The sequence below is a fragment of the Aythya ferina genome (assembly GCF_964211825.1).
Source record: "Aythya ferina genome assembly, chromosome: 18".
Lineage (NCBI taxonomy): Eukaryota > Metazoa > Chordata > Aves > Anseriformes > Anatidae > Aythya > Aythya ferina.
The window spans coordinates 5,992,736-6,019,365 of record NC_140317.1 but is presented as its reverse complement, the minus strand read 5'-3'; the positions used below and the strand labels follow the sequence as shown (position 1 = coordinate 6,019,365).

Below are 26,630 nucleotides of genomic sequence, written 5' to 3'. Positions count from 1 at the left end.
GAACCAAGCCACCCCTGAGCGGGGCGGGCGGGTTTCTTCAGCCACCGCTTTGCCCTCACTAAAAATGGCCGCCGGCACATCCGACCCTTCTTAAGACGGACGAGGCACCATTGTGGCCCGGTAGCGGCTCTTTGTGGTCGGGGGCTGCAGGAAGCGAAGGCACCAAGCATCCTCCCCGAGGCGCTGCTGTACTGCGACGGCAACGGGGGCAGGTAGGGCAGTGGGGAGCGGCGCCTTTTGTGGGGCAACCGGGCTGAAGGGGCACCGGGACGGTCCGGTAGGGGCTGGAGAGGCGCCGGTAGGGGCTGGTCCGGGCTCAAGGGGCGCTGGTCCGGTGTGGGGCGGGCTGGGGTGCAGCCCCCGTCAGGCGGAGGGTGGCATGGCGGGGGCATCTCTGTGGGGTGGGGCGGGATGCTGAGGCATCGCTCGGACTTCGTGATGGTGTTCATCAGTCCTTTATCGTTTGTTGATCTATTTCAAGTGTACCGTGGATCCTGGGGCTTTCAGCGGCTTTTGGGGTCTGGAGGAAATGTGTCTGTGTTTCACATGGTGCTGGGGATCAGTTTAATGTCAAACTCGATAAATTGCTTTAGAGCTGCTTGTGTCCTGTTGCGATCTTAAAATTGTTGTGGCAAACTTGCCGTGGTTCTTAAAAGCATGCCCATGACTTCTAGGAAGTGCCTTTGTGCTTTGTATTCCCTGAGGCACCTGTCTTGCACACACCTGTGTCTGAGATTATGCCCCTGGTTTGGATGACACTAAGCTGACACTGGCATTTGCATGGTTAGACTTCCCTGAATGAATATGGGAGGGGAAGGAAGGCATAATAGAAGCTTGCATTTATGGATTAAACTTCTATGCAAATACACTCTGTTTTCACCTGAGTGTGTATTTCATTAAATATAGCCATTTTTTTGCAGGTATCTCTGTGTATTTGATGCCTTATCAGATACTTTTTAGGTTGTAGGCAGGAAACTACTTTGTACATGCAGAAATCTATTCAGATGCATAGAGAGCACCCCAGAAAAGCCATTTGAAAATCAAAATTTCATGCGTAACATCCGGAGGAGATGGAGCACGTACATAAGTTTCAGATTCTCTTAGATGTGCTGTGAAGAGATTGAAATCAGTCCTGTGTGCTTTTTATTTAAATGAAAAGACATTACCAAGTCAGTTTTATTAAATGGAAAACCAAATCGCTTGCAGCTTTGTATCAACACTAGCTCGTCTGTGCAGAACTGTGGGAGTGTCATGTAGCATTTAAGAATGGCAAGATAAAGGACTAAAAATTGCATACTTTTTTCCTGTCAGCCTGGATGTGCTTGGGCCTGCTCTGTTTTTCATGGTTTTTTGAAGATGCATTGAATATGGGTATTCTTCAGGAAAGCCGTATCAGATGTATGCAGCTAATACCTTCTTAATGCTAAGCTCCTGCAAAATGACTTGAGTTGGCTGTTTAATGATGAAAATACCAAGTCAATAGAAGGAATTGGTGCTTAGTGTCCTCAATAATTAATGAACTGTTTAATGTTTAAGGTCTTACAGCCCCAGAATGATTCACAAATATTAAGGTTCCTAACATACCAATTGGGGAAGTTGATATGCTTTGTAGGATATTCTTTGTAGAAATCCCTCTTGGAAGAAGTGCTTAGAACCCTCTACCTTAATTAGTATTAAGGTTGTAACAAAGAGAAAATAATGGAATAAATTCTTGATTGAAGCCAACATATACCCTGATAACGTTATGATGCAATGCTTACCATTTATTTCTATTTCACTTTTACTGGATTGTGGTCTTTGTAATGACAAATCTCGACTTGCTTACTGGAAGAGAAGCAGTAAGCAGCCTGTCCTTTCTCTGTCGACAATTCTGATCAGATCAGCTGGGTTTTTATGCTCCTTGAATCTGGTACAAATTTGTTTTTATGCCTGTGCTGATAGTATTAAGGTAGGATTGGGTTTTGCCCTGGAGCTCACAGTCATGTCAGAAGTCAAATTCTCTATATTGTAGATAATAAATAGATGCTGAAAATGCTGCGTGGGGTTGTCCAGCTCTTACTGGTTTTGACTAGTACCTGTTGTCTTAATCTCTGCTGTTACTTTGTGTTTAGGCTGAAGACATGATGTTGCTTGGGAGAGTGGAGCATTAGTGGAAATCTGTTTCTATTCTGGATTTGGCTTGGAGGATGGAGGGCCGTATATGGCATTATATGACACTGGCACTTGGTTAGGCTGAGGCTGTAACCCCTGCTGTTCTGTCACTTGGAATGAGACCCAGCGTGTGCAGTGCAAAAGGCTGCGTTGTCCCGCTTCAGCTGCTAGTACATTGTGGCTGCCTTTGCAGTTAGTACAAATGCTGTCAAGGAACACTTATTGATTTATTAGTTTGAAGAATTGTTAATTCATGAAGCACTCACATCATTTCAAGTTCTTGTTTTTCCACATTGCCTTCTGCAAGTGGGTTGTGGCAGAAAGGAATAGAAACTTTATCCCTGAAGTAAGAAATTTCTTGGAGAGTAGTTCAGTTTTCTGTTATGCAAGTCTCTTCCACCTGAGCGTTTGTGCTTTTTAAAGCGTGCATATTGTTATTCCTGTGAGGAAAAAGGCCCTGTCCCAAACTGGTACATGTTTGTAGTCTAGGTTAAGACTTGATAAGAAGCCCTGACAAATGCTAAGAAGGGAGAGTGTTGGAGTCAGCAACAACTTACTATTTCTCTGTTTTGTCCAGCAAGGTTTCATGAGTCAGACTGGGCTGTTTGGAGTTTCTTCTGAAGATGTACATGCTGGTTGAAAACCGCACAAGTTCCTTTCTTCATCTGAAGAGGTCACCTGGCATCAGATCTTGGTCTGTCTTTGTTGGTAAGACTGCAGTATTCCTCTGTTCATTTCAGAGCTTGCTTTAAGGAAAGGGGTGAAGAAATAAATTCCTGGAAGAGCCTGTAGCGAGAAATGTGTATCTTTCAGGTGTCTTCTTCGTGGAACATGATTTTTACTTGAATTCTCCTTTAGTGCAGTTTCTCAGTGGGTCTGAAATCTCTTCCTGAGTGTGGTAGTTTTACTCTGTGACTGATTATTTTTCAGTCTGTCACCTGCAGAACCTCAGAGGCTCATGGACTGAATTCTAAGAGTCTTGAAAGGTCAGGAAAAGAAAGTTGTGTCATAGAACAATGTAGATGTTTGGAACTTCTGAAGAGAACCCATGCTTGCACTGAAAACTTGAGGTTCTCAGAAACGGAAAAATTTGCAGTGGATGCACTGGAGCAATGCTGGAGATAGATCTTGCATGTGGCTAACAGTGAACTCTTGATGGCACTGTGTATGTGAAATAGGAAGTTGTGCCTGATGTTCTGAAAGCCATCTGTTTTTAAACAGTATTGTATATGCAGAAAAAAATAGGGGTGGTATCTATTAGGACCACCCTGAGAGCTTGTGGGGGAAATGTGGTATATCTTACTTTCCACTTGGGTAGATCCCACTGCATTAACACTAGAACATTGTCATTGTTTTCAGTGATTTGGTTTGTCAAAGCTGCATCGAGACAAGATCTTTGCAGTTGCAGTCGCTCTGCCACAGCTTCCTCCTGAATGGAAGAAAGCAGTTGGTAGCCTCTGACATAACTGTATTGCACAACTCTTCTGTTGGCTCCACAGCACTTAAGAGGGGAAAAATAACCTTTGTAGTGTAAGCATGATGAACATAAATGCTAGCACACTCAATGCTGTACTGTGCTCGAGAGGCAGTAGGTGCAATTAGACTGAGAGTCCCTCTGAAATCCTGTCCATGATTCTGTTACTACCTTTTATTTCTGATCTCAGTCCCCTCTGCTTCTTAATTTCTTTATATAGAGAATGGGAGATTTTTATACTGAGTTCAGAGAAAAATAACTGACTGTCTTTGTATAGTAATCAGTGTTGCAATTGCAAGTCCCTTTTTTTGAAAAGTATTCTGATAAGTAATTGCTTTAATTTGAGTATTCATATGTTTTCAGGGAATCTTAGGTGGTGTGAGCTGCTTGTTCTAATTCTCTCCTCTTATTCTAGGAATAGCCTCCATAGGGTTGGCTGCTGCTTATTACAGTGCAGGTAATGGCCTACCATTTTTTTCTGTTGATCTGTCTTTGACTCCATGCGGCTCTGTCTGGCCTCATAAAGGCAGTATAGGTACCTGTCATACTTCGTGGTGTCGATATTAAAATCCAATAATTGTTGCCTGTGTCTGATATTTAGTACTCTGGCATATTTTGCTTTCAGAGTGTTTTAAAAATGTGATTAGTTGGTCCTCACAGCTCTCCTGGAAGTCACATCATGATTGTTTGCCACCATAGTGAAATGATTGCGTTGCCTTTGGAAGTGCTCTGTTTCTCTGGAAACTGTTAGAGCATCACTAGCAGAGATTACTTAAACAAACAAACAAAAAAACTTTAAAGAAAACCTTTAAAGAACAGTTACTGCTGCATCCCCCACTGCCAATAGAGCAGAATACATCGAATGACAAATCCTTCCATATGTGGAATTCCGTAGGCTGTCCTGTGATTCTCTTGCTGCATCCTGTTGAGTCTCAAATTTTAAAGCTAAACAGTGTATAGGAATATTCTACTGATATAGTCCATATTTTTTTTATTGGAAGAGCTTAAGTCCAGTGAATGCTGCTTCTGACTCCAACTATATCAGACATCTTAGACATTGCTACAAAGTACTCTGAAATAATTCTGAGCACAGTTCTGCTCTCCTGCCAGTGAAAGTCTGAATAAGCATGTTGTTTAGGCTGCTATATGTAAACATTTAATAATATAAAATAAATGTTTGTCAAGAGGGCTGACTTTCCTTTTATGAAGAAACATGTTTGCTTCAGTGAATTGCTTTCTGTTGTCCCTCACCCTTGTCCTCTGCAGCACTAATGTTTGGGAGTTGATGGCAGGTTGAGAGTTTTGTGGATGCCTTTTAAGATGCCTTTTGCTTTTAGGGAAGAAAGATGTGTAATGATGCTACAGCCTTGGAAATAATACATATACTTAAAATTCTGCATGGTTTGGAGCCCAGTGTAGATGGAGTCTTTGGAAAAAAATAATTCCACTTTTATTATTTTGGAAAAGTGCTGTAAAATAGCTTATATCATACTTAGGCAAAAATGTTGCACCAGAGAAACCACTTTTTTCCTTGTTGCCTTTTAAAGGCACATGTAGATCTTAAAATGTTGAATACCAAAGAAGGAAAAATCCTAAACTTGTACATCTTTTGTTGTTCAGACAGCTTGGCATGGAAGCTCTTCTACATGGCTGGGTGTTTCTTTGTGGCAGCACAGAATCTGGAGCAGTGGGAGGTAAGATGCTAAACTGAGGAAATGAGGCTGTTGTGCTAGTTCAGAAACAGTCAGGCGTTGACTTTGGTGGCCTGATGCACTTTAGTATCATGAAGTTAAAACAATTTATGCTTTTAGTTTAGAGGAAACACTTTGAAATTGCTATACTGGGACTAGAATTAATTAGGGCACTTAATTCTTGAACTACATAAGCATGACAATGATGCTAAACATAAGCCTTTTTTAAAGGGAAGACCTGCCCTAAGATGCTTTGTGGCTTTGTCCATGTAAATGAGCAAAATAAGCCAAATGCATATGTGAAAAGTGAGAATTACAGGAGCACCAAGTGTTCAGGTTTTATTTCAGGCATAGTTTTTATTACATGAAGAATGTAGCAGGACGGGCAGTGAAACCAGCTCTAACTTGGCTTTAGAAATTGTGTAGGAGATATGGTGAAGCCTGTTAAAAGCCAAGAGCAAGACTTCGGTTTTAATGGCCCAATAGTAGAAGACTGTCTCTATTAAAAATAGCTATATATTTTTCTGATAATTTTCACATGTAACTGCTATATGTATTATACTTTGAAGCCTAGCTATTGATGTTATTGTCCTGGTTTCAGTTAGCACAGAATTAATTTTCTTCCTAGTAGCTGGTGGAATGCTGTGTTTTGGCTTAGAATGAGAAGAGTGCTGATAACACCCCGATGCTTTAATTGTTGCAGAGCAGTGCTTATACTAAGCCAAGGACATCTCAGCCTTTGCTCTGTCCTGCCAACGGGCAGGCTGGGGGGTGCAGTAAGAGCTGGGAGGGGACAGACCCAGGACAGGTGACCCAAACTAGCCAAAGGGGTATTCCATACCATCTGACGTCATGCTAAACAATATATAGGGGTGGCTAGCCGGGGGGAGGGGGCCGGACTGCTCGGGGTTAGGCTGGGCATTGGTCAGCGGGTGGTGAGCAATTGCATTGTGCATCACTTGTTTGTACATACTATTATTACTTTCGTATTATCACCATTGTATCATCATTATTATTATTGTTATTATTATTTTGTTATTTTTTTTTTCCTGTCTTATTAAACTGTCTTTATCTCAACTCACGGGCTTCACTTTCCATTTCTCTCCCCCGTCCCAGAGAGGGAGGGGGGAGGGTGAGCGAACGGCTGCGTGGTGTTTAGCTGCCGGTCGGGTTAAACCACGACAGTCTTTTTGGCGCCCAACGTGGGGCTTCTTCAGCACGACCCACCTCCTCCTCTGATGATATCCCAAAGTATTTGCCTTCTGGCCAGTCCATGATCACTTCCAATATTCCTGGGCGACTGGGGTTTCCTATTCGAGCCCGCTGAGTAATCAGTGCAACCCACTTGCTCCATGTAGCATCAGTTGCATGATGCGTAGAGGGGACCCTTCCCTTGAACATCCAGCCTAGTACCGGTAATCGGGGTGCTAGGAGGAGCTGCGCTTCAGTACCGACCACCTCCGAAGCAGATCGAACTCCTTCATATGCTGCCAATATCTCCTTTTCAGTTGGAGTATAGCGGGCCTCAGATCCTCTGTATCCCCGACTCCAAAACCCCAGAGGCCGACCTCGAGTTTCCCCAGGTTCTTTCTGCCAGAGGCTCCAGGTGGGGCCGTTCTCCCCGGCTGCAGTGTAGAGCACATTCTTTACATCTGGTCCTGTTCGAACTGGCCCAAGGGCTACTGCATGGACTATTTCCTGCTTGATTTGTTCAAAGGCTTGTCGTTGTTCAGGGCCCCATTCAAACTCATTCTTCTTACGAGTTACTTGGTAGAGTGGGTTTACAATCAGACTGTAATTTGGGATGTGCATTCTCCAAAACCCCACAACACCTAGGAAAGTCTGTGTTTCTTTTTTGTTAGTTGGTGGAGACATAGCTGTTATTTTGTTGATCACATCCATTGGGATTTGACGACGTCCATCTTGCCATTTTATTCCTAAAAACTGGATCTCCCGTGCAGGTCCTTTGACTTTATTTTGTTTTATGGCAAAACCGGCTTTCAGAAGGATTTGGACTATTTTCTTCCCTTTCTCGAAAACTTCCTCTGCTGTGTCACCCCACACAATAATGTCATCGATGTACTGCAGGTGTTCAGGAGCTTCCCCCTGCTCTAGTGCAGACTGGATCAGCCCATGGCAAATGGTAGGGCTGTGTTTCCACCCCTGGGGCAGCCTATTCCAAGTATATTGGACTCCCCTCCAAGTGAAGGCAAATTGTGGCCTGCACTCTGCTGCTAGAGGGATGGAGAAAAATGCATTAGCGATATCAATTGTGGCGTACCACTTGGCTGCCTTCGATTCAAGTTCATACTGAAGTTCCAGCATGTCCGGCACTGCAGCACTCAGTGGTGGCGTGACTTCGTTCAGGCCGCGATAGTCCACTGTTAGTCTCCACTCGCCATTAGACTTTCGCACTGGCCATATGGGACTATTGAAAGGTGAATGAGTCTTGCTGATCACTCCTTGGCTCTCCAATTGACGAATTAGCTTATGGATGGGAATCAGGGAGTCTCGGTTGGTGCGATATTGCCGCCGGTGCACAGTTGTGGTAGCAATTGGCACTTGCTGTTCTTCGACCCTCAGCAACCCCACAACAGAGGGGTCCTCTGAGAGACCAGGCAAGGTAGATAATTGTTTAATGCCCTCTGTCTCTAAGGCAGCAATACCAAAAGCCCACCGGAACCCTTTTGGGTCCTTGCAGTATCCTCTTCTAAGATAGTCTATGCCAAGGATACATGGAGCATCCGGACCAGTCACAATGCGGTGCTTTTCCCACTCATTCCCAGTCAGACTCACTTCAGCCTCCAATACAGTCAACTGCTGAGATCCCCCTGTCACTCCACAAATATAGATGGGCTCTGGTCCTTTATAGCTCGATGGCATTATAGTACATTGTGCACCGGTGTCTACTAAAGCCTTATACTTCTGTGCGCGTGATGTGCCAGGCCATCGAATCCACACAGTCCAATAAACTCGATTGTCCCTTTCCTCCCCCTGGCTGGAGGCAGGGCCCCCCTAATCCTGGTCAGAATCTTCCTCGTTTCTGTGTTTGAAGGACTGTCTGCTGGAAGTTGGAGCAGCAAACTTTTCGGAGAATCCCTTTTTCCTGATTGTTTTCTTTTGCAACTCACGTACCCGTGCCTCTAGGGTCGCGGTAGATTTTCCATCCCACTTTCTCATGTCCTCTCCATGGTCTGAAACCAGGGCCCGGAGAGGAGAAACAACACTACAGAGAGCAAATACGGAAAATAATGTACTATAATACTCAATTTGGAAAACAGGCGCAGCAGAGTTGTGATTAAAGCAATCAGCATCATGACAAGTGACTATTAAGCAGGTCTAATCCTTACACCAATTTTAGTTTAACACACTCTGATCAGATCTGCCGTTATCTCAACCTTTCGGGCCCCACGTTGGGCGCCAAAAAGACTGTCGTGGTTTAACCCGACCGGCAGCTAAACACCACGCAGCCGTTCGCTCACCCTCCCCCCTCCCTCTCTGGGACGGGGGAGAGAAATGGAAAGTGAAGCCCGTGAGTTGAGATAAAGACAGTTTAATAAGACAGGAAAAAAAAAATAACAAAATAATAATAACAATAATAATAATGATGATACAATGGTGATAATACGAAAGTAATAATAGTATGTACAAACAAGTGATGCACAATGCAATTGCTCACCACCCGCTGACCGATGCCCAGCCTAACCCCGAGCAGTCCGGCCCCCTCCCCCCGGCTAGCCACCCCTATATATTGTTTAGCATGACGTCAGATGGTATGGAATACCCCTTTGGCTAGTTTGGGTCACCTGTCCTGGGTCTGTCCCCTCCCAGCTCTTACTGCACCCCCCAGCCTGCCCGTTGGCAGGACAGAGCAAAGGCTGAGATGTCCTTGGCTTAGTATAAGCACTGCTCTGCAACAATTAAAGCATCGGGGTGTTATCAGCACTCTTCTCATTCTAAGCCAAAACACAGCATTCCACCAGCTACTAGGAAGAAAATTAATTCTGTGCTAACTGAAACCAGGACAGTTATTCTTATTACTATTTTGTGTTTTACAATTTTACAGGAAGCTATATTTGATAAGAACAAGGGAACAGTCTGCCTAAAAACATTCAACCTCTACAGAAAAATACTGACTTTATCAAAAGGAGGCAATGAACAAGGTGAGAAAGCAGTATCTCTGGTAGCAACTGTGATTGATTAACAACAAATGCGTGCTTACCCATTTGATAACATTCTCTGCAGTTTTGTACTCCAGTTAGCCACACTTGTTTCCGTATCTATTTTGCTTCCAAGCTGCAGAAGTCATAAACTGCCTCTCAGGACCGAAGTGTTTTTCAGGTTGGGGTACTGAAAGCATTGTGTTAGTCATTTTAATTCAGGATAACTAAGCTTATGTGTGGCTTTCTGTAATAGTCTGAGCCATTCCTTTGGAAATGCTCATATTTTCCTATCCTACTTTGCTAATGGGACTGGTGGAAAGGCAGAAAACTTGGATCCCAGGGTTGAAATTTCTGTTCTAACTCAAGTTTAGTAGCAGGCAAATCTTTAGATATGATGTGCAAGAAGGCATGTTGCATATTGCAGAACTGGTAACTGAGGATGGGAGAGCAATTAGACGTCTAGGGAAAGCACACTTAAAAAAAAAAAAAAAAAAATTAGTGGCCATTCCATTTTATGCTTCTGTATATTTTATTCATACATGTATGGGTTGATACAGCAAGTACACTTGGGTTCCTAACCTGTGGTATGCAACCCATTTCAAAGCGGTAAGCAACCAAATCCAGAGCAGGTAATTTGTCAAAGCAGGGCCAACAAGAGCAGGTTGCTCAGGACTGTGTCCAGCTGGGGTTTGAATGTATCTGAGACTGGAGATTTCACCTCTCTGGGGAACATAAAATCATTAAGGCTGGAAAAGACCTCCAGGATCATCTGGTCCAACCATCTCTATACCACCATCACCTACTAAACCATGTCCCCAAGCACCACATCCAACCTTTCTTTGAATACCCCCAGGAATGGTGACTCCACCTCCCTGGGCAACCCGTCCCAATGCCAGACTGCTCTTTCTGAGAAGAAATGTCTCCTCATTTCCAACCTGAACCTCCCCTGGTGCCACTTGAGACCATTCCCTCTAGTCCTATCGCTAGTTATCTGTGAGAAGAGGCCAATCCCTAACTCCCCACACCTTCCTTTCAGTTGCAGAGAACAATAAGGTCTGCCCTGAGCCTCCTCTGCTCCAGATTAAACAAACCTGGTTTGTTTGTCCTTCTCTTCAGAGGTGCTTTGCAGCTGGTTGGCCCCCAGCTTGTACTAATGCTTGGGATTATTCTTGCCCAGGTACAAGATTCACAAGATTCCCTTTGAACTTCATGCAGTTCCTGTCTGCAGTTTGTCCTGTCTGCATTTCGTTCACAATTTGTTTTGCCTGAATTGCTCAGCAATTGCTTGGTATTGTAAAAGTGCTAGTTGTACGGGATCAGAGCAATAGTGCTCAAGAACAGAGTTCCAGTCCCACAAGTCAGGAGTAGTAGTGCTGAGAGTTTTCAGGAATGATAGTAATAGACTTTATTTTTCACATCTGTTTACAGTGGTGGCTCTACTGCATGAGATCAGAGATGTGGATGTGGAAGAAGAGACTGTGCGGTATTTTGGGAAGGGTTACATGGTTGTGCTACGGTTTATCACTGGATTTTCACACCCACTGACTCAGAGCGCTGTTCTGGGCTGTAGAAGGTGAAGTGTGGATTTTTTTAATTATGAAGTATAAGATAGGAAATACCAATCACATGGACCAGTAACTGCCAACTATTGAGACAGTTATCTTGGTTCTATTATTATGCATGTTGATGTTACCTTGTGTTGTTCAGTTCAACTTCTTTAATCCTTTTAATTTTTAATACCATCCTGATCAGGAGACTTACTGTATTTAGGTGTTTTAGATGCCTTAGTACTGCATGCCTGCTTCACAGCTCAACTGTGCAATGGCAGATTAATTAATTTGATTGTTTTGCAAAGAGCGTAATCATCAGTTGCCAAAGGATTGATAATAAAAGCAGCACCTTACAAGGAATCTTGCAGCAGGGCCTGTGGAAAAAGGATTGTATTCTGATGTGGTAGTAATTGCTTGGCTTTGCATGCCTTCACATGTGGGATGCTGTCAGTCATGCTCTATGCCATGTATCAACTGGTCCTTCAACCAGCGATTCTCAAGAATTAGTGTGCCTGTTTTTGTTTAATCAGCACTACAATTCCATTAACTCTTACACTGTTTCTTCCTTCCCACAGTGATGTGGAAGCAGTTGCCAAGCTCATTACTAGCTTTCTGGAATTGGACAGAGTGGCAAGCCAACAAGATCTCTATGAGAGCAGCGAAACAGAGGCTAGTGACGCTGATGAACCACAGGATGAATATTAATACTGTCATGAGCTGAAGAAAGCAGAGATTTTTCAAACATCTGGAAAATATGCTGGTTCTTCAGAAAGAAATTCCTCAGTCTTGACCAGGGCATTTATATACATGTGCATTTTCAATGGGAGGAATCTGTCTTAGGGCACCTCTTACAGTGCTAAACTGCTTCAAGATCCACACTCCCAATAATGCCATTGTAGAGTCCAAAGCAAATTGTTTTATTTCTTCCTTTGACTTAGTTCCTGAATGTGGAGGTTGCTGTCTTCTGAATTTTGTCAGCTCATCGAACACATTTAGGAATGGTTATTTATTAATGTATTGGTTTGAAATTGTTTATTACTTTTCCATTAATGAAGTGGAGATACAGATGAAAACTTCCACTTATTGCAAACATCTGCTGCAGGTACAGTATGTGAAATACAGAATAGTTGAACTTGTAATTCATAACACAGTGCTTTGAGGTTTTCCTTGAAGTATTGCGTATGATGGAATATATTGCTAAATTGTTTTTAAGCAGTTTAATATATACAATAAGGTGATGCAGGGTAGTGGCACTTTTATATTCTCTACTACTGACTTGCCATTAGATACTAGTGGGAATCAAAGTTTGAGTGACTGTCTGGAATTCTAAACATCAGGTTGATCAATTGATTGCACTGTCTTCTCTTTGACTTGCCAAGGAGCCATAAATAATAACCACAGAATGATCAGGTTGATCATCCAGTTTTTGACATGCTCTGACTTAATCCTGTTCTGTTTAACTTCTGGGCATAGACTACCCAAAGATAGAGTAGCCTTATTCTAGACTTAAACTTCTACTATTTTAACTGTGTATTTAGAAAGGAGACAAGCACATGTTACTTTTAGGTAGGGAAAGGACTGTCATACATTGCAGCCTAGATTTTTTTTTATATTTCCTCACTTGAAATGTTTTTTTTTTTTTTTTTTTAAAGATATCTGGGATATATCTAATGTTTCCCTTATGCCCATGTCTTACTCGGTACTGTCCTCTGTTCTGACCTGTCGTTTCACAAATACATAAATATAGACTTTCCAAGGTACTTTTTCCAAGTTAAAGCTACCTCTATTAGTCAACATGTTTTGCTGGAACTAAAAATTCCTTGTGCCTATATAAACATGTCAGTACGGTAAGACAAAAGTTGTAATGAATTGCAGTTTCCTTCCGCGTGCTAAAATTGCTTGTATTAAAGTTGATCAGCTTGTGTTAGGAGTTGTATGGTTTTAAGACCTGCCTTAAAAAAATATTTGTAGTACAGATTCCTCAAGGAGATCTGAATGGGCTACCAGGTAACTGAGTGGTCTGCCTTCATGTTTAGCTAGCAGTTAAATGTCTTTTATCAACAGTTTCTTCAGGGCTTAACCTGCTTTTCTGTTTCAAAGCACTCTACCTCTTAAAGTAAAAGCTATGAAATGATTTCAGCAGAAGCTAGATCACGTAGCATGTTCCAGCTGTAGGAAACTGTGCACATGCTTATCTGACCAAAGACAGGCTGTATCATGATTTTGCTTTTGCTTCCAGCCATTTATGTCAGCTGTGAGACAGACGTAATCTTACTGTTGTTGCTTTGAAAGGTTTATCAAAAGTGTAACAGGGAGAGAGCTGCTTTTGATGCAGCTCAACTGTGGCACAGAAGCAGGTCTATCAGTATAAAATATGAGAAACTTGTAGTCATGTTGGTATCAAAGCAGACCTCTGCAAATGGATGTGCTTGTGAAGTCCTCCAAACTGGTTGGCTAATTCTTTGGCTTTTAATTTCCACATTGCTAGGTTTATGAGGCTGCCATGTACTAATGTGGGAAAATAGGTTGCAGCTAATTAACCATATTTGACCTTTATTCTAAAGCACAGCTGTAAAACTACAAATCCTCAAACCTGTTATAAAATAAAAAACAGAATATAACACTTTAGAGAGATCTTAATTTAAATCCACTCTAATATGTACCCTCAGTAATACTTAATCTGGAGAGGAGAATGAGATTTGGCATTTGGAAAACTTTTTTCAGCACTCTGTAAAATGAGCAGCATCAAGTGTTGTAAGGACTTCCAGGAGTAAATACTGTAAGAACTGCGTATGAATGATATAATGTAAGAGAGCTCTACCTACAGATACCTGTTTTATAGCAAGGATATCCAGCAGGAGTACACAGCGTGCCTGTGCATTGCACTTAATATTCTGAACCTACAGATTTGACCATTAAGCGGATGAAATGGACAAAACTGCCTGCATTTGATCTTGATTTCACAGTTGTTTTTTTTTTTTTTTTTATATTTCCATGAGAGGTAATGTCACAGGGAAAATACACAACATGTTTTGGCTTTCTAGATAAAAACTGTTTTTATAAAGGCATTTCTGTTGATCTAATGCTATACTGTATCATGTGCCCTGCTTCTGCTGAGTTCTTCTGTTCATCTAGCTTGCTGTGCATTCTGGATATTAGCATTATGTACTTAGGTATCATGTAATATTATATAAAGACTAAACCAAAATGTAAGGAAAACTCAATTTCCAGAAAGCGGCAAGACCTGCTGTAAGGTATTAGGTAGCTTGTAATACGTTCTGTGGAATAAGTTGCATTTATAGCTGCTGTCCAATGCTCAGCTCCTTTAAGATGTTCTGCAGTGGTCCTCTCACCCTCTGATTTCCTATTTATACTAGGCAGGCAAGAGAGGACTGGAATTTTGAAGCCCCGTCTTTCATTTAGAACAGCTGGTGTGATCCTCCCTGTACTGTTTGTTTTGCACATGGCAGCTCTGTTCCCATAAAATCTAGAATGACAGAATGGAATCATAAAATGGCTTGGGTTGGAAGGGACCTTAAAGATCATCTGGTTTCAACCCCCCTGCCACAGGCAGGAATGATCTAAAACAGTTTCAAATGAGAACCTGAATTCTGTAGACTGCTAACAACAAAGGGTGACAGAATTCCTTAAATGCTGTGGGTTCTGCCTGCAGGCCATATGTTGGACACTACGGACCTGATATGTACAACTGGGAGCTTAGTATATCATGAAACCAACCTACAGTGCAAGTAAATGCAACTTGGTCCTTGGATTCTATAGGTGAATGTGTATCAGTCTGTGTTTCTTGACTGTGTGTTTCTTGATTCAGGTTTTGAACTGTCTTGGTTAAACGGTTTGTCCTTTGTAGTTGGGAGACGTAGCCAGATAACCAGATTTCCATGTTTTGCAGTAACTGTGCATGGAAAAATAACCTGCAAGTTGCAGTTCACACGGATCTGGTTGTGGCAATGTTTGTGGACTCGTGAAATAGCTTGAACTGCTCAGAACAGCAGGTGCTAACTCAGGACAGGTTCTGTTCTGGCCTTGCTATCCTCCAGAGTGCCTCAGCTGCCTCACTCTTTTTAATTGTCCTCTCATCTTTTCTTGTCACTGTCAGTGTTTTGTTGAAACCTTTTGTTTTCTCAGTTTCTCTTGGGTCTAGCATATAAAAAGGCTCAGTAAATGTAGCCTTATGTGTGCCTGATCTAAAGCTGCGGTACTAAAAGGAGTGAGTAAAAGACTAGTTTTGGCTAGTGTACGCCTAGAACAGTATTACAAGAGACGTATTCAAGCTTTCTGTACCTCAGGATGCCTAGTAACCTGAGATCAGGCAGCTGTAGCTCATATATGACTTAAGTACACTTTGGAGTCTGCATAACATGTTAAAATCTACCCTACTGCCCCATAAACCAAACACTTTCTATAAATAACGCTTTTCAATATAACTATCAGAAGAACCATTTGGCAGATGCTTCAGCTTAAACTTGAGTAGCACATTTTGAAGTTAATTGTGTGTATACAGTTGGGAGAGATCCTGGTCTTAATAGTCACACTGAACAGAAGCTAGACTTCGTGTTGTACAAAGGTAGAAAGTTGCATTATCTAAACTATGCTCTAATATTCCTGTATTTCCCAAAATGAGATGTGCCAGTAACTAGGATCACTTCTTTGGTTTCAAAGAACATCAAACTATGCCATATACTAGAAATGTGACTCTTGTGCTATATTCATGAAGTTACACAAATAATAAAACCCAAGCTGGCTTACATACTAAAGAAGTGATAGTTCTGACGCTGTAGTAGGTTGCTGAGGCAGAAATACTTCTGGAAAATACTTAGAAATAGCTTTTTTTACTTTAATATGCAAGTAGAATTTCAGCAAGGCCTTGTATGTTTGTCTTTTTCTATTAAAAATAAAAGTCCATTGATAAAATCAACTTTAACTTGTTTTATGTCATTAGTATTTTTCTTTGACTGTAATTGAAATGTATTAATATTGATGGCTGTCTAAATTACCACTTGGCACAGGCCTACTGGCTGGGGAGGAGAGCAGAGTGGATGAAGCACCAATATGTAACTTATTCCCGACCCTGCTTTCACTTACACATTGTCACATAAGCTAACGCAACCAACTCTCCACTGGTGCGTAAATGTGCATTTTTCCTCTTTAAACCAAACCAACATACCGTATGGAAAACAAAGGCAGGTTTCAACACATTTTGTGTACCAAATGATTCATTAGAGTAAAATAAGATCTTACTGAGTTAAAGGTATGCAACTTTTGAGTTAAGGTTTGCAGGGCAGTTGTGTATCTCCATCTAAAAATCAGATGGGCTGAATTCCTAGAGCCTTATTGATAAGATAAAGATATGTTATGCTATGCTATAGTTCTTGTACTGTATGCATCTAGAGCTATGCTCATTTTACAATTCCAAGAAAATGTCCATACTTGTGCTTCCAAAGTAAGACTCTCAAGGAAGCAAACTTGAGTATGCATGGTTAAGTAGCGTACTTAACCACCTGACTTTCAAATTACTTTCCCTTGTAATTATCTTAATGTTCCAGTTAAGTCTGCATATATCTTGCTATATGTATAGCCCATATGTATCTTACTATAGCTTATTGAAAATTCAAAATTAAAATAATGTCAATAGCCCTTTTCCCCTCATTCAGCAGACTTTGCTCATGGTTCAATTCGGACAATGCTGCAGTGCAGCAGATACACTGAATTTGGGAAAGTTTTTTTTTTTTTTTTTTTTTCCTCCCTTCTGCCTTGTAAATATGGATTAATTCTGACCCACTCCTTTCTGGTCTGCGAGGAAACCAAATCTGACAGGGCAGGTGATTTAAGGCTCAGCAGTGTCAGACTTCAAGTCTGTATTTTCATTCATTAAGCTGAAAAATTCCTTTTTGCTCTCAGTGCACTTCTGTTTAATCAGTTGTTGCCTCAACTCTTCAGATGACAAACTAGCTCTCTGATTAGTTGCAGATATCCCCATGTCATTTCACAAGGAATAAAACAGACTAATTGGAACACACCTAGGTTTGTGCTTTTATTGCTTTGTCTAAATCATCCACCACTTGTTGCAGCTTTTGTAGGCTGGGGTGGACGTTCTCCTCCATCCACTCCTCTACAGTACTGTTGTGGAAAACTTGTTCCATGGCTGCTTGGAGGTCTTGCACCACGGCATTCCACTTTGACAGAAGACTAACCAAAAATCAGAAGGAAAAAAAATAATCACGTGCAAGAAAGTTCTGCCTCAAGGGAGGCCCAGCTTACTGGGACTTTTAAAGGGGATACAGTTCTTAGGATGACTTTGCAGAAGCAGCATTTGCTAGAAGAGCTCAAGGGACTTGATTCTGTGCAAATGGCAAAAGGTTGATGCTGCTTGCATTTAAGTACCATTAATCTTGGTAATTTCCTTAGGTAATGACACATACAAGGGAGAGTGCTCTGAAGACTAATTTTGTACTTGTATTCAATGATCTTGTTCAACAGAAGGCAGATTAAGACAAATGTGCTCTTCTTTTTAAAACTGTATTATGAGCACATCATATTGATTGATTTCTATTGATGCTTCTGGAGTAAACACAGAAAAAGGCAAGAACTCAAAGTGGAATGAACTTGCTCACCTGAAATATTAGACTTTTTCCCCTAGAATGTGAAATAGGTGGTGTTACCTTATTGCATCTGGCTGAAAATGATGCATTATTATAGGATGAATAATCTTCCTTTTTCTGTGGTAGGGACTGAACCAGCCTGTGACATATCTGAAAATGAACAGTTTTTGAAACAAGCAGCAATGCAGGCTGAGAAGGAGGTGACAGAGCTTTAGCTTTATCTCACAACTGGGGATAATGCCTAAGGAATAAGTAAATTTAATTCTGTCTTTGGAACTAGCTTGTAAAAGACTGTTAGTGGCAGATGACAATAACTGATCACCTGCTGAAATGTAAGTTTCAAGTTCTTTTTCTGTAACCATACGATTAAAAGTGTTCATTTTTAGTTTAAAGAGCAGTAAGTGCTAATTCAATAAAGAATTTGATTGTTAAAAAAAAAAAAAAGCACAGAATGTTTAGGAATGCAGCAGAAATATTTAAAATATGTTTTGCTGAGGTGTCAATATATAGGGATGCAATGCCTGAAAGGTGGAGCTTGATGTTTAAGTGAATTGAATAGTCAATTTACTGGATTTCCTTGAATATACAGCCAATTTGTAGATGAAATAGCCCCCACGCTCCTGCAGACAGAATCGAAGTAAACCTTTTTACCTGTTCCTTTCAAGAAGTTCATCCACAGATGACTTGAGGTAGAAACTAACTTGTGTCACCAGGGAAAGAATAGTGCTCCCAGGAAAGGTCCCCAGACTTGTGCTGTCCAAAAAGAACATTAGTTTCTGAACTTACCATGCAATGAGAAGCATCTGAACCCAGCAGATGGAATTTTACCTCATGAAAGTATCAATTTCCAGATTGGGCATTCCCAGGAGCTTTTCCACATTCTCTTTAACCGTTTCAGAATAGCTACCTGGGCAGAAGACAGTAGAAGTAAACAAAAGGAGCCTAAGCAACCAAAATGTTTTTTAAAAAGTGTGTCTTTTTTTTTTTTTTTTTTCCCTGGAGTATTCAGCATTGGCCAACACCTTGGATGAAGAATTTTTAAAAGGTAAAATGGAAACAGAACAAGGAAAAATCTTGAGGGTTGTGGTGAGTAGGTTGTCTTTCATGGGGCTTCTTGTGCTACATGAAGCACTTTCAAGCTATGATTTTTCCATTCAGGTTACTTAAGATTTTTAGTACCTTAGTTAAACGTATGTTGCGGTTTTCTGTTTTGAAAAAGAAACATGGAAAGATAAATATTCTGTTGGTAACTGCCTGTGAAGAAGCCAGAGACTACAGTTTTTTTTTTTTTTTTTTTTTACCACACTTCTTAGATTAGTTTTAAGAAAATGGATTAGTTTACACTTAGATGTTGTTTACATGTAAAAATTATTAGTCTCACTTATGTTCCAGCAGTGTTTCATGTTAGTTTTCAAATAAACAATTCAATTTCTTAATTTTTCCAGTATGAACGAAGAATTCTGTGATGATTTGCAGGTTAAAATGCAACCAATAATTAATATACTATGGCTATTTTTACATACATGTTGAGAATTTCTTACACCCCTACTGCAGGCCTGTGAGATGCATGATCTATTGTTTGCAATTTGGAACATGATCATACAGTCAAACCACCTCAAAATGTGATAAGCCTGTGCCAACCTGAGGGCAAGGTTATTTCACTCTTGTGTTAAACTTTAGCTCAGAGAGAATAAAGTTGTCATTGTACCGTTCTCTAGTGCCTGCAGACATACAGCCAATGATGGAATTGCCACAGGGAAAAGCTCACACAAAACAGAGAAGTGATCATACCTAAAAAAAAGAACACATTTACTAATTAGACATTCCAGTCTATTACTAGAACAAACTTAAGCAGTGGGAATTGTTAATATTCCAATCACCAAAAATCAAAGAGCTTTAGAAAATCAGTTTCTGTCTTAGAGAAAGTATCTTCCGTCTCTGAAATGCTACATATTCCTGTTTTACTAATTAGAACAGATACTGAACACGTGATGCTTAAGCCAAATTAGAATTAGACATTGGAATTCAATTCTCTGGTATTCCCTTAAACCTCTTGACTAGCACATAAAAACCTTTTACCCCCCCCAGGCCAAATTCCTCTCCAAACTTCCTTCTATTTTTGAATCCACATTAGACATTCAGCTTCACACTGAGTTGTTAACTATGACTTCTTTTGGTAGTAATTAGGTATTGGAAAGAATTATTAAGGAATACTGCTGGATATTCAAGAGTTCAACAGGGCTGTGAGAACTTCTGTAGGTTGAGCTGAATTTAAATTCTTTTGTCCTGTGCAGTTAGAGTACAATCACTTGAGAGATCTTCCATGCCTCAGATAAAACCATTTCTTTGTTTTACAATATAACACATCCTTTTTGATTGTTACTCCAAATGTTAAGAATTTGGATGTTATGTGAAGAATATAATTTGTGGGCGGAGGAGTCACAGTGCTGTTTATAAGCAGTCCAAGGTGGCACAAAGTACATTCAAGCCTTCAGATCCAATCTGCTACTGTTGGTGTATGGCAACAGGCTGTTTCTGCTTCTAAAGCTTGTAGCAGTTGGCTGGAATTCTGAAATCCACATTTTGCTGCTTTTACCCGACTGAGTATAACCAGCAAGAAGGATTGCAGTGTTGCAAAGCTCCTCTGTAAATGCCCAACTTCCTTGTGCCTCTTAAAGAGTTTTTGGATGGAAGTTTGCTTCCACATGATCCTTGAAACCATTAGAAAAGATACTACTTACCTTTGCCAGCCAGTCAGCGCGATACCTTGAAGCACATCGGTGGGGGTACTGCTTGCCACTTTCAGCCACTGAAGATGGTTTTGTAAGTGGTGTCCAACGAGTGTTAGAGACTGATTCACCCCTGTAGCTCCTTTAAAAGCACTGGCAAACCACACCTTGGAGAAACCACATCTACGATACTTCTCTACAAGAAGCACTGAAATAAGACACAAAAGAACACTTATCAGATATGGTTTTTCTCCACTTCAGCCCTGACTGTAATGCTCCAGTTAACAGGAATTCTGGGCTCTGAACTGTTCTGTTGGATAAGGAGCCATGAGGTCTACTGAGTCATTTTTGCTGGTAATACACAACTATTAAATGCATTATAACATTGACAAGAGGTGGGCAAGTCTTGTATACTTGTCCAAAAAATTAGCTCCTATTCTTTCAGTGGGGAATGTCTGCTGCCTTAAAGTAGTTCACTAGAATTCTCGCATAATAATGGCTGCAAAGCTGTTTTTTTTTCTTTTGAAAACATCTCTGGACTGTATCTACACAAGATGACCACCTTCTCCACCAGCATGCATTTTCTTCCCTTCAAGGATTAGCACTGATCAGTCTTTTTGAAACTCTTCTTCTAAGCAGCTCAGCAGAGAAGTACATACCTTTGCTCTCCACATCCAGGTCTGCTGCATAGTCCCAGATCATAGGCTGCACGAGCTGTGGGACTCCAGACTCTGAAAGGAACAGGGTTATTCTAAATAATAGACAATGGCCTGTTAAAGGTATTAACCAAATACATATTATTGGTGCGGTAATGCATGACTAAAACAAACAATGGCTTGTCACTGAAATTCTTCATGTACAGTTCAGGTGTTCATGTGTATTTTCAGCCTGGCCAGGACTTTGAACATGCAAGTTCACGTGTCAGGGTCCTCAAGTCCTACAACATCTTGAAACCACTAATGTGGACCATCAGTGACAATTCATTGGCGATGCCATTCGTCCTAAGTCCATCTTGTTCCCAGGCTCTTGAATCTAGTAGTATACCTGCTGGGCTGAACTGGTAGAGCTGCAAACTGTACGTGCAAGATTTTGGCTAAATTCAAAGGGAGTATTCACCCTTTAAGTTAGGGATTGTTTAAGCTGTGTTTGCAGAGAACTTAGCTTTTCCAGGTGTCCTGAAAGTCCAAATGAAGATAAACGTTTAGCTTCCTTTTATAATCAACTGCCTGACTAGTTTTAAATGAGAAACTCTGACTCATTCAGAAGCTACAGTAAAATTGTACAAAAATTCAGTATTTTAACTGTGTATCATTTTAGTTTTAGACTGCTATTGCCTGTGGCAGTAGAGCACACGTAGCTAGATGCTGTGCTTCTCTTGTGGAAACTGCAGGGGTGTATATGGATTTTTTCTGGGACTATTTCCCACCATGAAAGCCATGAGTAGGTCAATCAGTGCTCGAGGAGCTGTATGGCTCTTCATGGTACTGTCTAAATCTGTTCAGAGCACACATGTAAGGTGGAAAATACTGGAACTCCATCTACATTAGAACTACTCAACTTTTAGCAGCATTTGCATATTTTTCAACAAAGGAGGTTCCTGACATTGAGGCTGTGGAGCTATTCCACAATTCAGTACTGGAGTTCCTCATTAAGTTCCTCATTAATGTACTGTCAAAGACACTCACAGGGTCATGGCCTCTCCTTCTGAACCAGGTCTATGGGCAGCAGTTGCTGCACAGAGCAACAACTAACATTAGAAAGTGGTAAAAAGCATAGACATTTAGGATGAGACCAGCTTTTTTTGAGTGGATAAAGAAAACAGAATTTATGGCAGCCTCTGCATGATGACTGTTTTTGTTAATTACCTGTGTATTACCATATAGAAAACTAACGTGCATACATAATGAGATTTGATCATGTTTATATGATTGCCAAGGACCCTTCTCCTTAGTTTATTGGGCCATACCTCAGCTATTCTCATTTTTTTTTTTAAATTATTTTTCAACTACCAGCAAGTCTGTTTCAACTGACTGTGTGGACTTTTTTGAATGCTACAAAATGACTCACCCCATCACTGGTCACACACCTGCCAATGTTTCCTCACTTATCCCTCTGAGCATGTCATCCCACACGATGGGAGTCACAGTGGGGTAAGACGAGGCCATACAACTTGCAACTGCTTTTATATGGGATAAGCACAGCTTTTCTGGTGTGTTCTCTTGTTGTTGCAGCCACTGCTTTGACTCTTCTCCTTCACCAAGGTAGTAGACCTGAAACATCAAACAAATAATCCTGACTTCCTGCACAGGAAGTGGGGCAAGCTTCACAAAGTATCATTGAATCACACAATACTCAAAAACTCTCACACTGCTGTAACATGCTGAGTGGACATATTTCAAAGCACATCTCAGTGTTGGAGACGCTGTACACATTCAGTCTGCAGGAGACCCTGGTCTGGACTAAATACATCACGTAAGGGAAGCTTCATATATGAATTCAAATACCTATTTAATTCCTATATGAATTAAGGCATGCTGTATTTGGTTTTGGATGGATTGTCTTGGGAGTAGCTCTCTCCAGTCTTGGTTCAAGAAACCTAGCAACCTCTAAGGTCCTGAAATAAGTAAAGTGAGGTTCCTGTCCTGGAGATTATTTGTACATGAATCTAGAATTGATTTGGGAGCATGTCCAAGAGTGGTCTCAGCATACTTATTCCTATGTATGTAGTGGATTTGGGTCCATTATGATGGATACACATTTAAGTTCTGTTATTTTACAGCAGGTTTCATCTAAAACCTGTTTATTCTGTGCAAGTGCAATTTTGCTTTATGAAAACTTCCATGTCCCTATCTAACCTTGCCATTAGTTCCCAAACAGCAGGATTCAAAATGCTAAGCCAGCATCAGTACAGTTAAGGTTGATCACAATGAATTTCAGGGATCTGCATGCCATAGGGATAGCTTTAAGAAACTCTGAGAAAGGAGAAAAACCTCAGGGTTCTCTTTCAAGGAGGCAAACTGCCTAGAGAACAAAAACCACTTCCCACCCCAGAAGGGCTTACTTCGAATAGCTTGGCCAGAAAAATGAGCCAACATCCTATGTCACAACTCACGGCTCTTAATGAATACTTCCAATTGATACCTTAGTTTGAATTCTCATTTGATGTAAAACCAAATTCTGAGTTCGTAGAATAAATCATAGAATGGCTTGGGTTGGAAGGGACCTTAGAGATCACCTAGTTTCAACCCCCTGCCATACGTAGGGATGCCAGCCACCAGATCAGGTTGACCAAGGCCCCATCCAGCCTTGCCTCAAACACCTCCAGGGATGGGGCATCCATAGCTTCTCTAGGCAACCTGTTCCACTACCTCACCACCCCCAAAGTGAAGAATTTCCTCATGATGTCTAGTTTAAATCTATCCTTGTTTAAGATCATTCTCCCTTGTCCTATCATTATTTACCCACGTAATTCTCCTTTGGGAATTACAGCCAGGTCAATAGGAATGACATCCTAAGCTCCCAGGATGGCTTAGCATTGAAAGCTTTTCTATGCTGGCTCGTGCTGGTGCTTCCTGTCCCCAGAACTCCACCTGCACATGGCCAGGGCACCACTGAAACGCAGAAGTCTCAACCCTTGCTGCCGTGATAAAAACCTCCTGGCTCCAGAAAAGTCCCACCTCATCGCATCCTATGTGGAACCACTTCACGTCTTCGTGCAGCGCCATGACGTGATCGATCATGGCTTTGACCAGCGCCCGCGACTCCTCCTTGTGCGGGTTGAGAGCGTTGGGAAACATCTTCACCTCACGCAGATGGGAAAACTCCTTGTGCTTCAGCACGAACTGCAGCAGAAAACCAAGGTGAAGGCAGCTTCAACTGGCTCTGGGGGTCCCCACAACCCTCAGCCGTGCCCCATCCTGGAATCCTGAAGCCCCCGCTCACCTCCATGTGCCCAAAGCTCTGCACCAGTGGCACCACCTCCAGCCCCTGCTCCTTGGCGAGGCCCAGCAGCTCCTGGAGCTCCTGGCGGCTGCGGGACAAGGGGCAGGGGGCACAGTGAGGACCGAGCCGAGCTGAACCAAGCTGGGCTGGTCCCGCAGTGTCCCCCGGTCCCCCCAGTGCTACCTGTAGGCGTGTGGTGCCCGCAGCGGCTCCAGCGGCCCCGTGTAGGGAAAGGTGTCCTCATACTCCAGCAGCAGCCCTGTGGCGCCCAGGGTGCGGAGCAGCGGCAGCACCTGTGGCAGGGGGGTTTAGGGCTTTATGGCCAGGGTTTAGGCCTTTAGGGTTGGGGTTTAGGGTCGGCTTTGGGGGTGGGTTTAGGACTTTTGGGCTTTGGGCTGGGGTTTAGGTCTTTCGGGCTTAGGGCTGGGGCTTAGGGATAGCTTTAATACTCGGCGCCAGGGTTTACAGATGGGTTTAGGGTTTTAGGGACAGGTTTAGGACTTTAGGGCCGGCCTTGGGGCTGAATTTAGAAGTTTAGGACCGGCTTTGGGGTCGGCTTTAGGGCTGGCTTTGGGGCTGGGTTTAGGGCCAGGATTTAGAGCTGCTCTAGGGCTTAGGGCTGGCTTGAGGATTTGGGTCTGAGTTTAGGGCTTTAGGGCCGGCTTTGGGGTCAGGTTTAGGACTTAGGGCCGGAGCTTTACGGTCGGGTTTAGGGTTTTAGGGCCGGGTTTAGGGCTTTAGGGCCGCCCCCCCCTCACCTGCCGCAGGTAAGCGGCTCGCGGCGGGGCTCCCTTCAGGTCCAGGTGCACCAGGCGCTGCCGCAGCCCGCCGGCCGCCATGGCCGTTCCGCTCTCGATTGCTCCTGCCTGCGGCGCGGCTCCGCTTCCATCGCTTCGGCTCTGGGCGTGTGAGGGGGGGAGCCGCTCGGCAGCCGCCTGCTCAACCCTGGCAGGCGGGGCGGGGGGCGCCGAGCGCATCGCTCAGGGAAGGGCTTGAGGGGGGGCGGGGGGGGGCGCGATGGCGGCGCAGCGCCGAGCGGGGCCGGGGGGGGGCGAGCGGCGGAGACCGGCGGGCGGCAAGGCCCGGGCAGGCGGCACGGCGCCGGGACGGGGCTGGGCGCTGAGGGGAGCGGCCCCCGGGGCTGCCCTGCTCGGCTCCGCCGTCCTCGTCGGCGGGCTGCTGGGCTGGAGCCTGCCCGGCGGCCGGCAGGGAGGAGCGGAGGTGCTGGCCCGCGGCAGCGAGGCGGTGAGGGACAGGTTCGTGGAGGTGGCCTGCTCCGGGGACTACGGCGCCGGCAGGAGGTTCGAAGGTACGGTGTGAGGGACCCCGGGGTGCAGGTGTGAGGTATAGGGTGTAAGTGCCAGGTATTGGGGTGTAGAGGCCAGGTATTGGGGCGTCGGTGTGAGGTACTGAGGTGTAGGCGTGAGGGATGAGGTGCAGGTGTTGGGTATTGGGGTGTCACTGGGAGGTATCGCGGTGTAGGTGTTGGGGTGTAGACATTGGATATTGGTGTATTGGTGTGAGATACTGGGTGTAAGCGCTAGGTATTAGGGTGTAGGTGTGAGGTGTTGGGGTGTAGGTGTCAGTTGTTGGTGTATCAGGGTGAGATATAGGGTGTAAGCGTTAGGTATTGGGGTGTCGATGTTGGGTAGTGGGGTGTAGGTGTCAGGTATAGGGTTTAGGTGTTGGGTCTTGGGATGTAGGTACAAGGTACAGAGTTTACGTGTCAGGTATTGGGGTGTTGGTGCAAGGGACCCGAGGTGTAGGTGTTGAGTATTGGGGTGTCGGTGTGAGATACTGGAGTGTAGGTGTGAAATATGGGGTGCCAATGTTGGATATTGGGGTGTCACTGTGAGGTATTGGGGTGTAGGTGTTGGGTATTGGAGTGTAGGTGTGAGGTATGGGCTGTAGGTGTCAGGTGTTGAGGCACCAGTATGAGGTATGGGGTGTAGGTGTTGGGTATTGGGGTGTTGGTGCAAGGAACCAGGGTGTAGGTGTGAGGTATGGGGTGTTTGTGTCACATATTGGGGTGTGAGGGGTCTACTTGTCGGGTATTGGGGTCTACCTGTCAGGTATCGGGTATGAGTGTCACATATTGTAGGTGTGAGGGGTCTACCTGTTGGGTATTGGGGTCTTCCTGAAGGTATTTGGGTGTTTAAGCCTCTTAAACCCAGGTCACTGTGCTTCTATCAAATACCTGGTCATTGCATGCATTATTTAAGTCCCCAAATGTTCAAATCTCTTGGGGCAACCTGAGAGATCGCTTGAGAACCCCGCATAATTCTCTCCTGAAGCTGCTTTGCTTGGCCT

General features: G+C 43.1%; 3 protein-coding genes across 7 annotated transcripts in view; 2 read left to right on the top strand and 1 right to left on the bottom strand.

The window, feature by feature from the left end:
- The first annotated feature begins 29 nt into the window (after positions 1–29).
- On the top strand, positions 30–15,965 carry CYBC1 (cytochrome b-245 chaperone 1). 2 transcript variants are annotated; one of them, XM_084491857.1, is made up of 7 exons: positions 30–212; positions 2,729–2,859; positions 4,041–4,082; positions 5,246–5,319; positions 9,383–9,479; positions 10,908–11,052; positions 11,605–12,379. In XM_084491857.1, the coding sequence occupies exons 2-7, from the start codon at positions 2,775–2,777 to the stop codon at positions 11,732–11,734; spliced, it is 573 nt and encodes a 190-aa protein (XP_084347983.1). In that variant the 5' UTR covers positions 30–212; positions 2,729–2,774; the 3' UTR covers positions 11,735–12,379. The 2 variants fall into 2 exon arrangements, with proteins under 2 accessions (XP_084347983.1, XP_084347984.1); XM_084491858.1 differs by having other exon boundaries at positions 38–212; positions 2,733–2,859; positions 11,605–15,965.
- Positions 2,851–25,287, bottom strand: HEXD (hexosaminidase D). Of its 4 annotated transcripts, none has more exons than XM_084491853.1 (13): positions 25,079–25,287; positions 24,504–24,613; positions 24,321–24,408; positions 24,056–24,220; positions 22,465–22,648; positions 21,038–21,109; positions 20,391–20,586; positions 19,358–19,440; positions 18,478–18,556; positions 18,301–18,402; positions 17,710–17,799; positions 17,068–17,236; positions 2,851–2,937 (listed from the first exon to the last, which is right to left on the bottom strand). In XM_084491853.1, the coding sequence occupies exons 1-12, from the start codon at positions 25,157–25,159 to the stop codon at positions 17,068–17,070; spliced, it is 1,419 nt and encodes a 472-aa protein (XP_084347979.1). In that variant the 5' UTR covers positions 25,160–25,287; the 3' UTR covers positions 2,851–2,937. The 4 variants fall into 4 exon arrangements, with proteins under 4 accessions (XP_084347979.1, XP_084347980.1, XP_084347981.1 ...); XM_084491854.1 differs by lacking the exon at positions 2,851–2,937 and adding an exon at positions 3,563–3,580; XM_084491855.1 differs by lacking the exon at positions 2,851–2,937 and having other exon boundaries at positions 17,057–17,608.
- Positions 25,288–25,337: 50 nt separating this feature from the next.
- Positions 25,338–26,630, top strand: part of OGFOD3 (2-oxoglutarate and iron dependent oxygenase domain containing 3) — a gene marked incomplete at its 5' end in the record, with an annotated part of 43,222 nt that continues 41,929 nt past the window's right edge. The window contains one exon of the mRNA XM_084492591.1: positions 25,338–25,629. Coding sequence (XP_084348717.1) covers positions 25,338–25,629 — 292 coding nt within the window. The remainder of the gene's footprint in view (positions 25,630–26,630) is intronic.

Bases quoted from the DNA above. Each gene is read 5' to 3' on its own strand.
- CYBC1 (XM_084491858.1), top strand. From the start codon at position 2,775: ATGTACATGCTGGTTGAAAACCGCACAAGTTCCTTTCTTCATCTGAAG. The intron at 2,860-4,040 runs GTAAGACTGCAG...CTCTTATTCTAG, and splicing joins ATCTTGGTCTGTCTTTGTTG to GAATAGCCTCCATAGGGTTG. The intron at 5,320-9,382 runs GTAAGATGCTAA...ACAATTTTACAG, and splicing joins AGAATCTGGAGCAGTGGGAG to GAAGCTATATTTGATAAGAA.
- HEXD (XM_084491853.1), bottom strand. From the start codon at position 25,159: ATGGCGGCCGGCGGGCTGCGGCAGCGCCTGGTGCACCTGGACCTGAAG. The intron at 24,614-25,078 runs GTGAGGGGGGGG...CCCCTGCCACAG, and splicing joins GAGCCGCTTACCTGCGGCAG to GTGCTGCCGCTGCTCCGCAC. The intron at 22,649-24,055 runs GTGGGACTTTTC...TTGATGTTTCAG, and splicing joins TCCACATAGGATGCGATGAG to GTCTACTACCTTGGTGAAGG.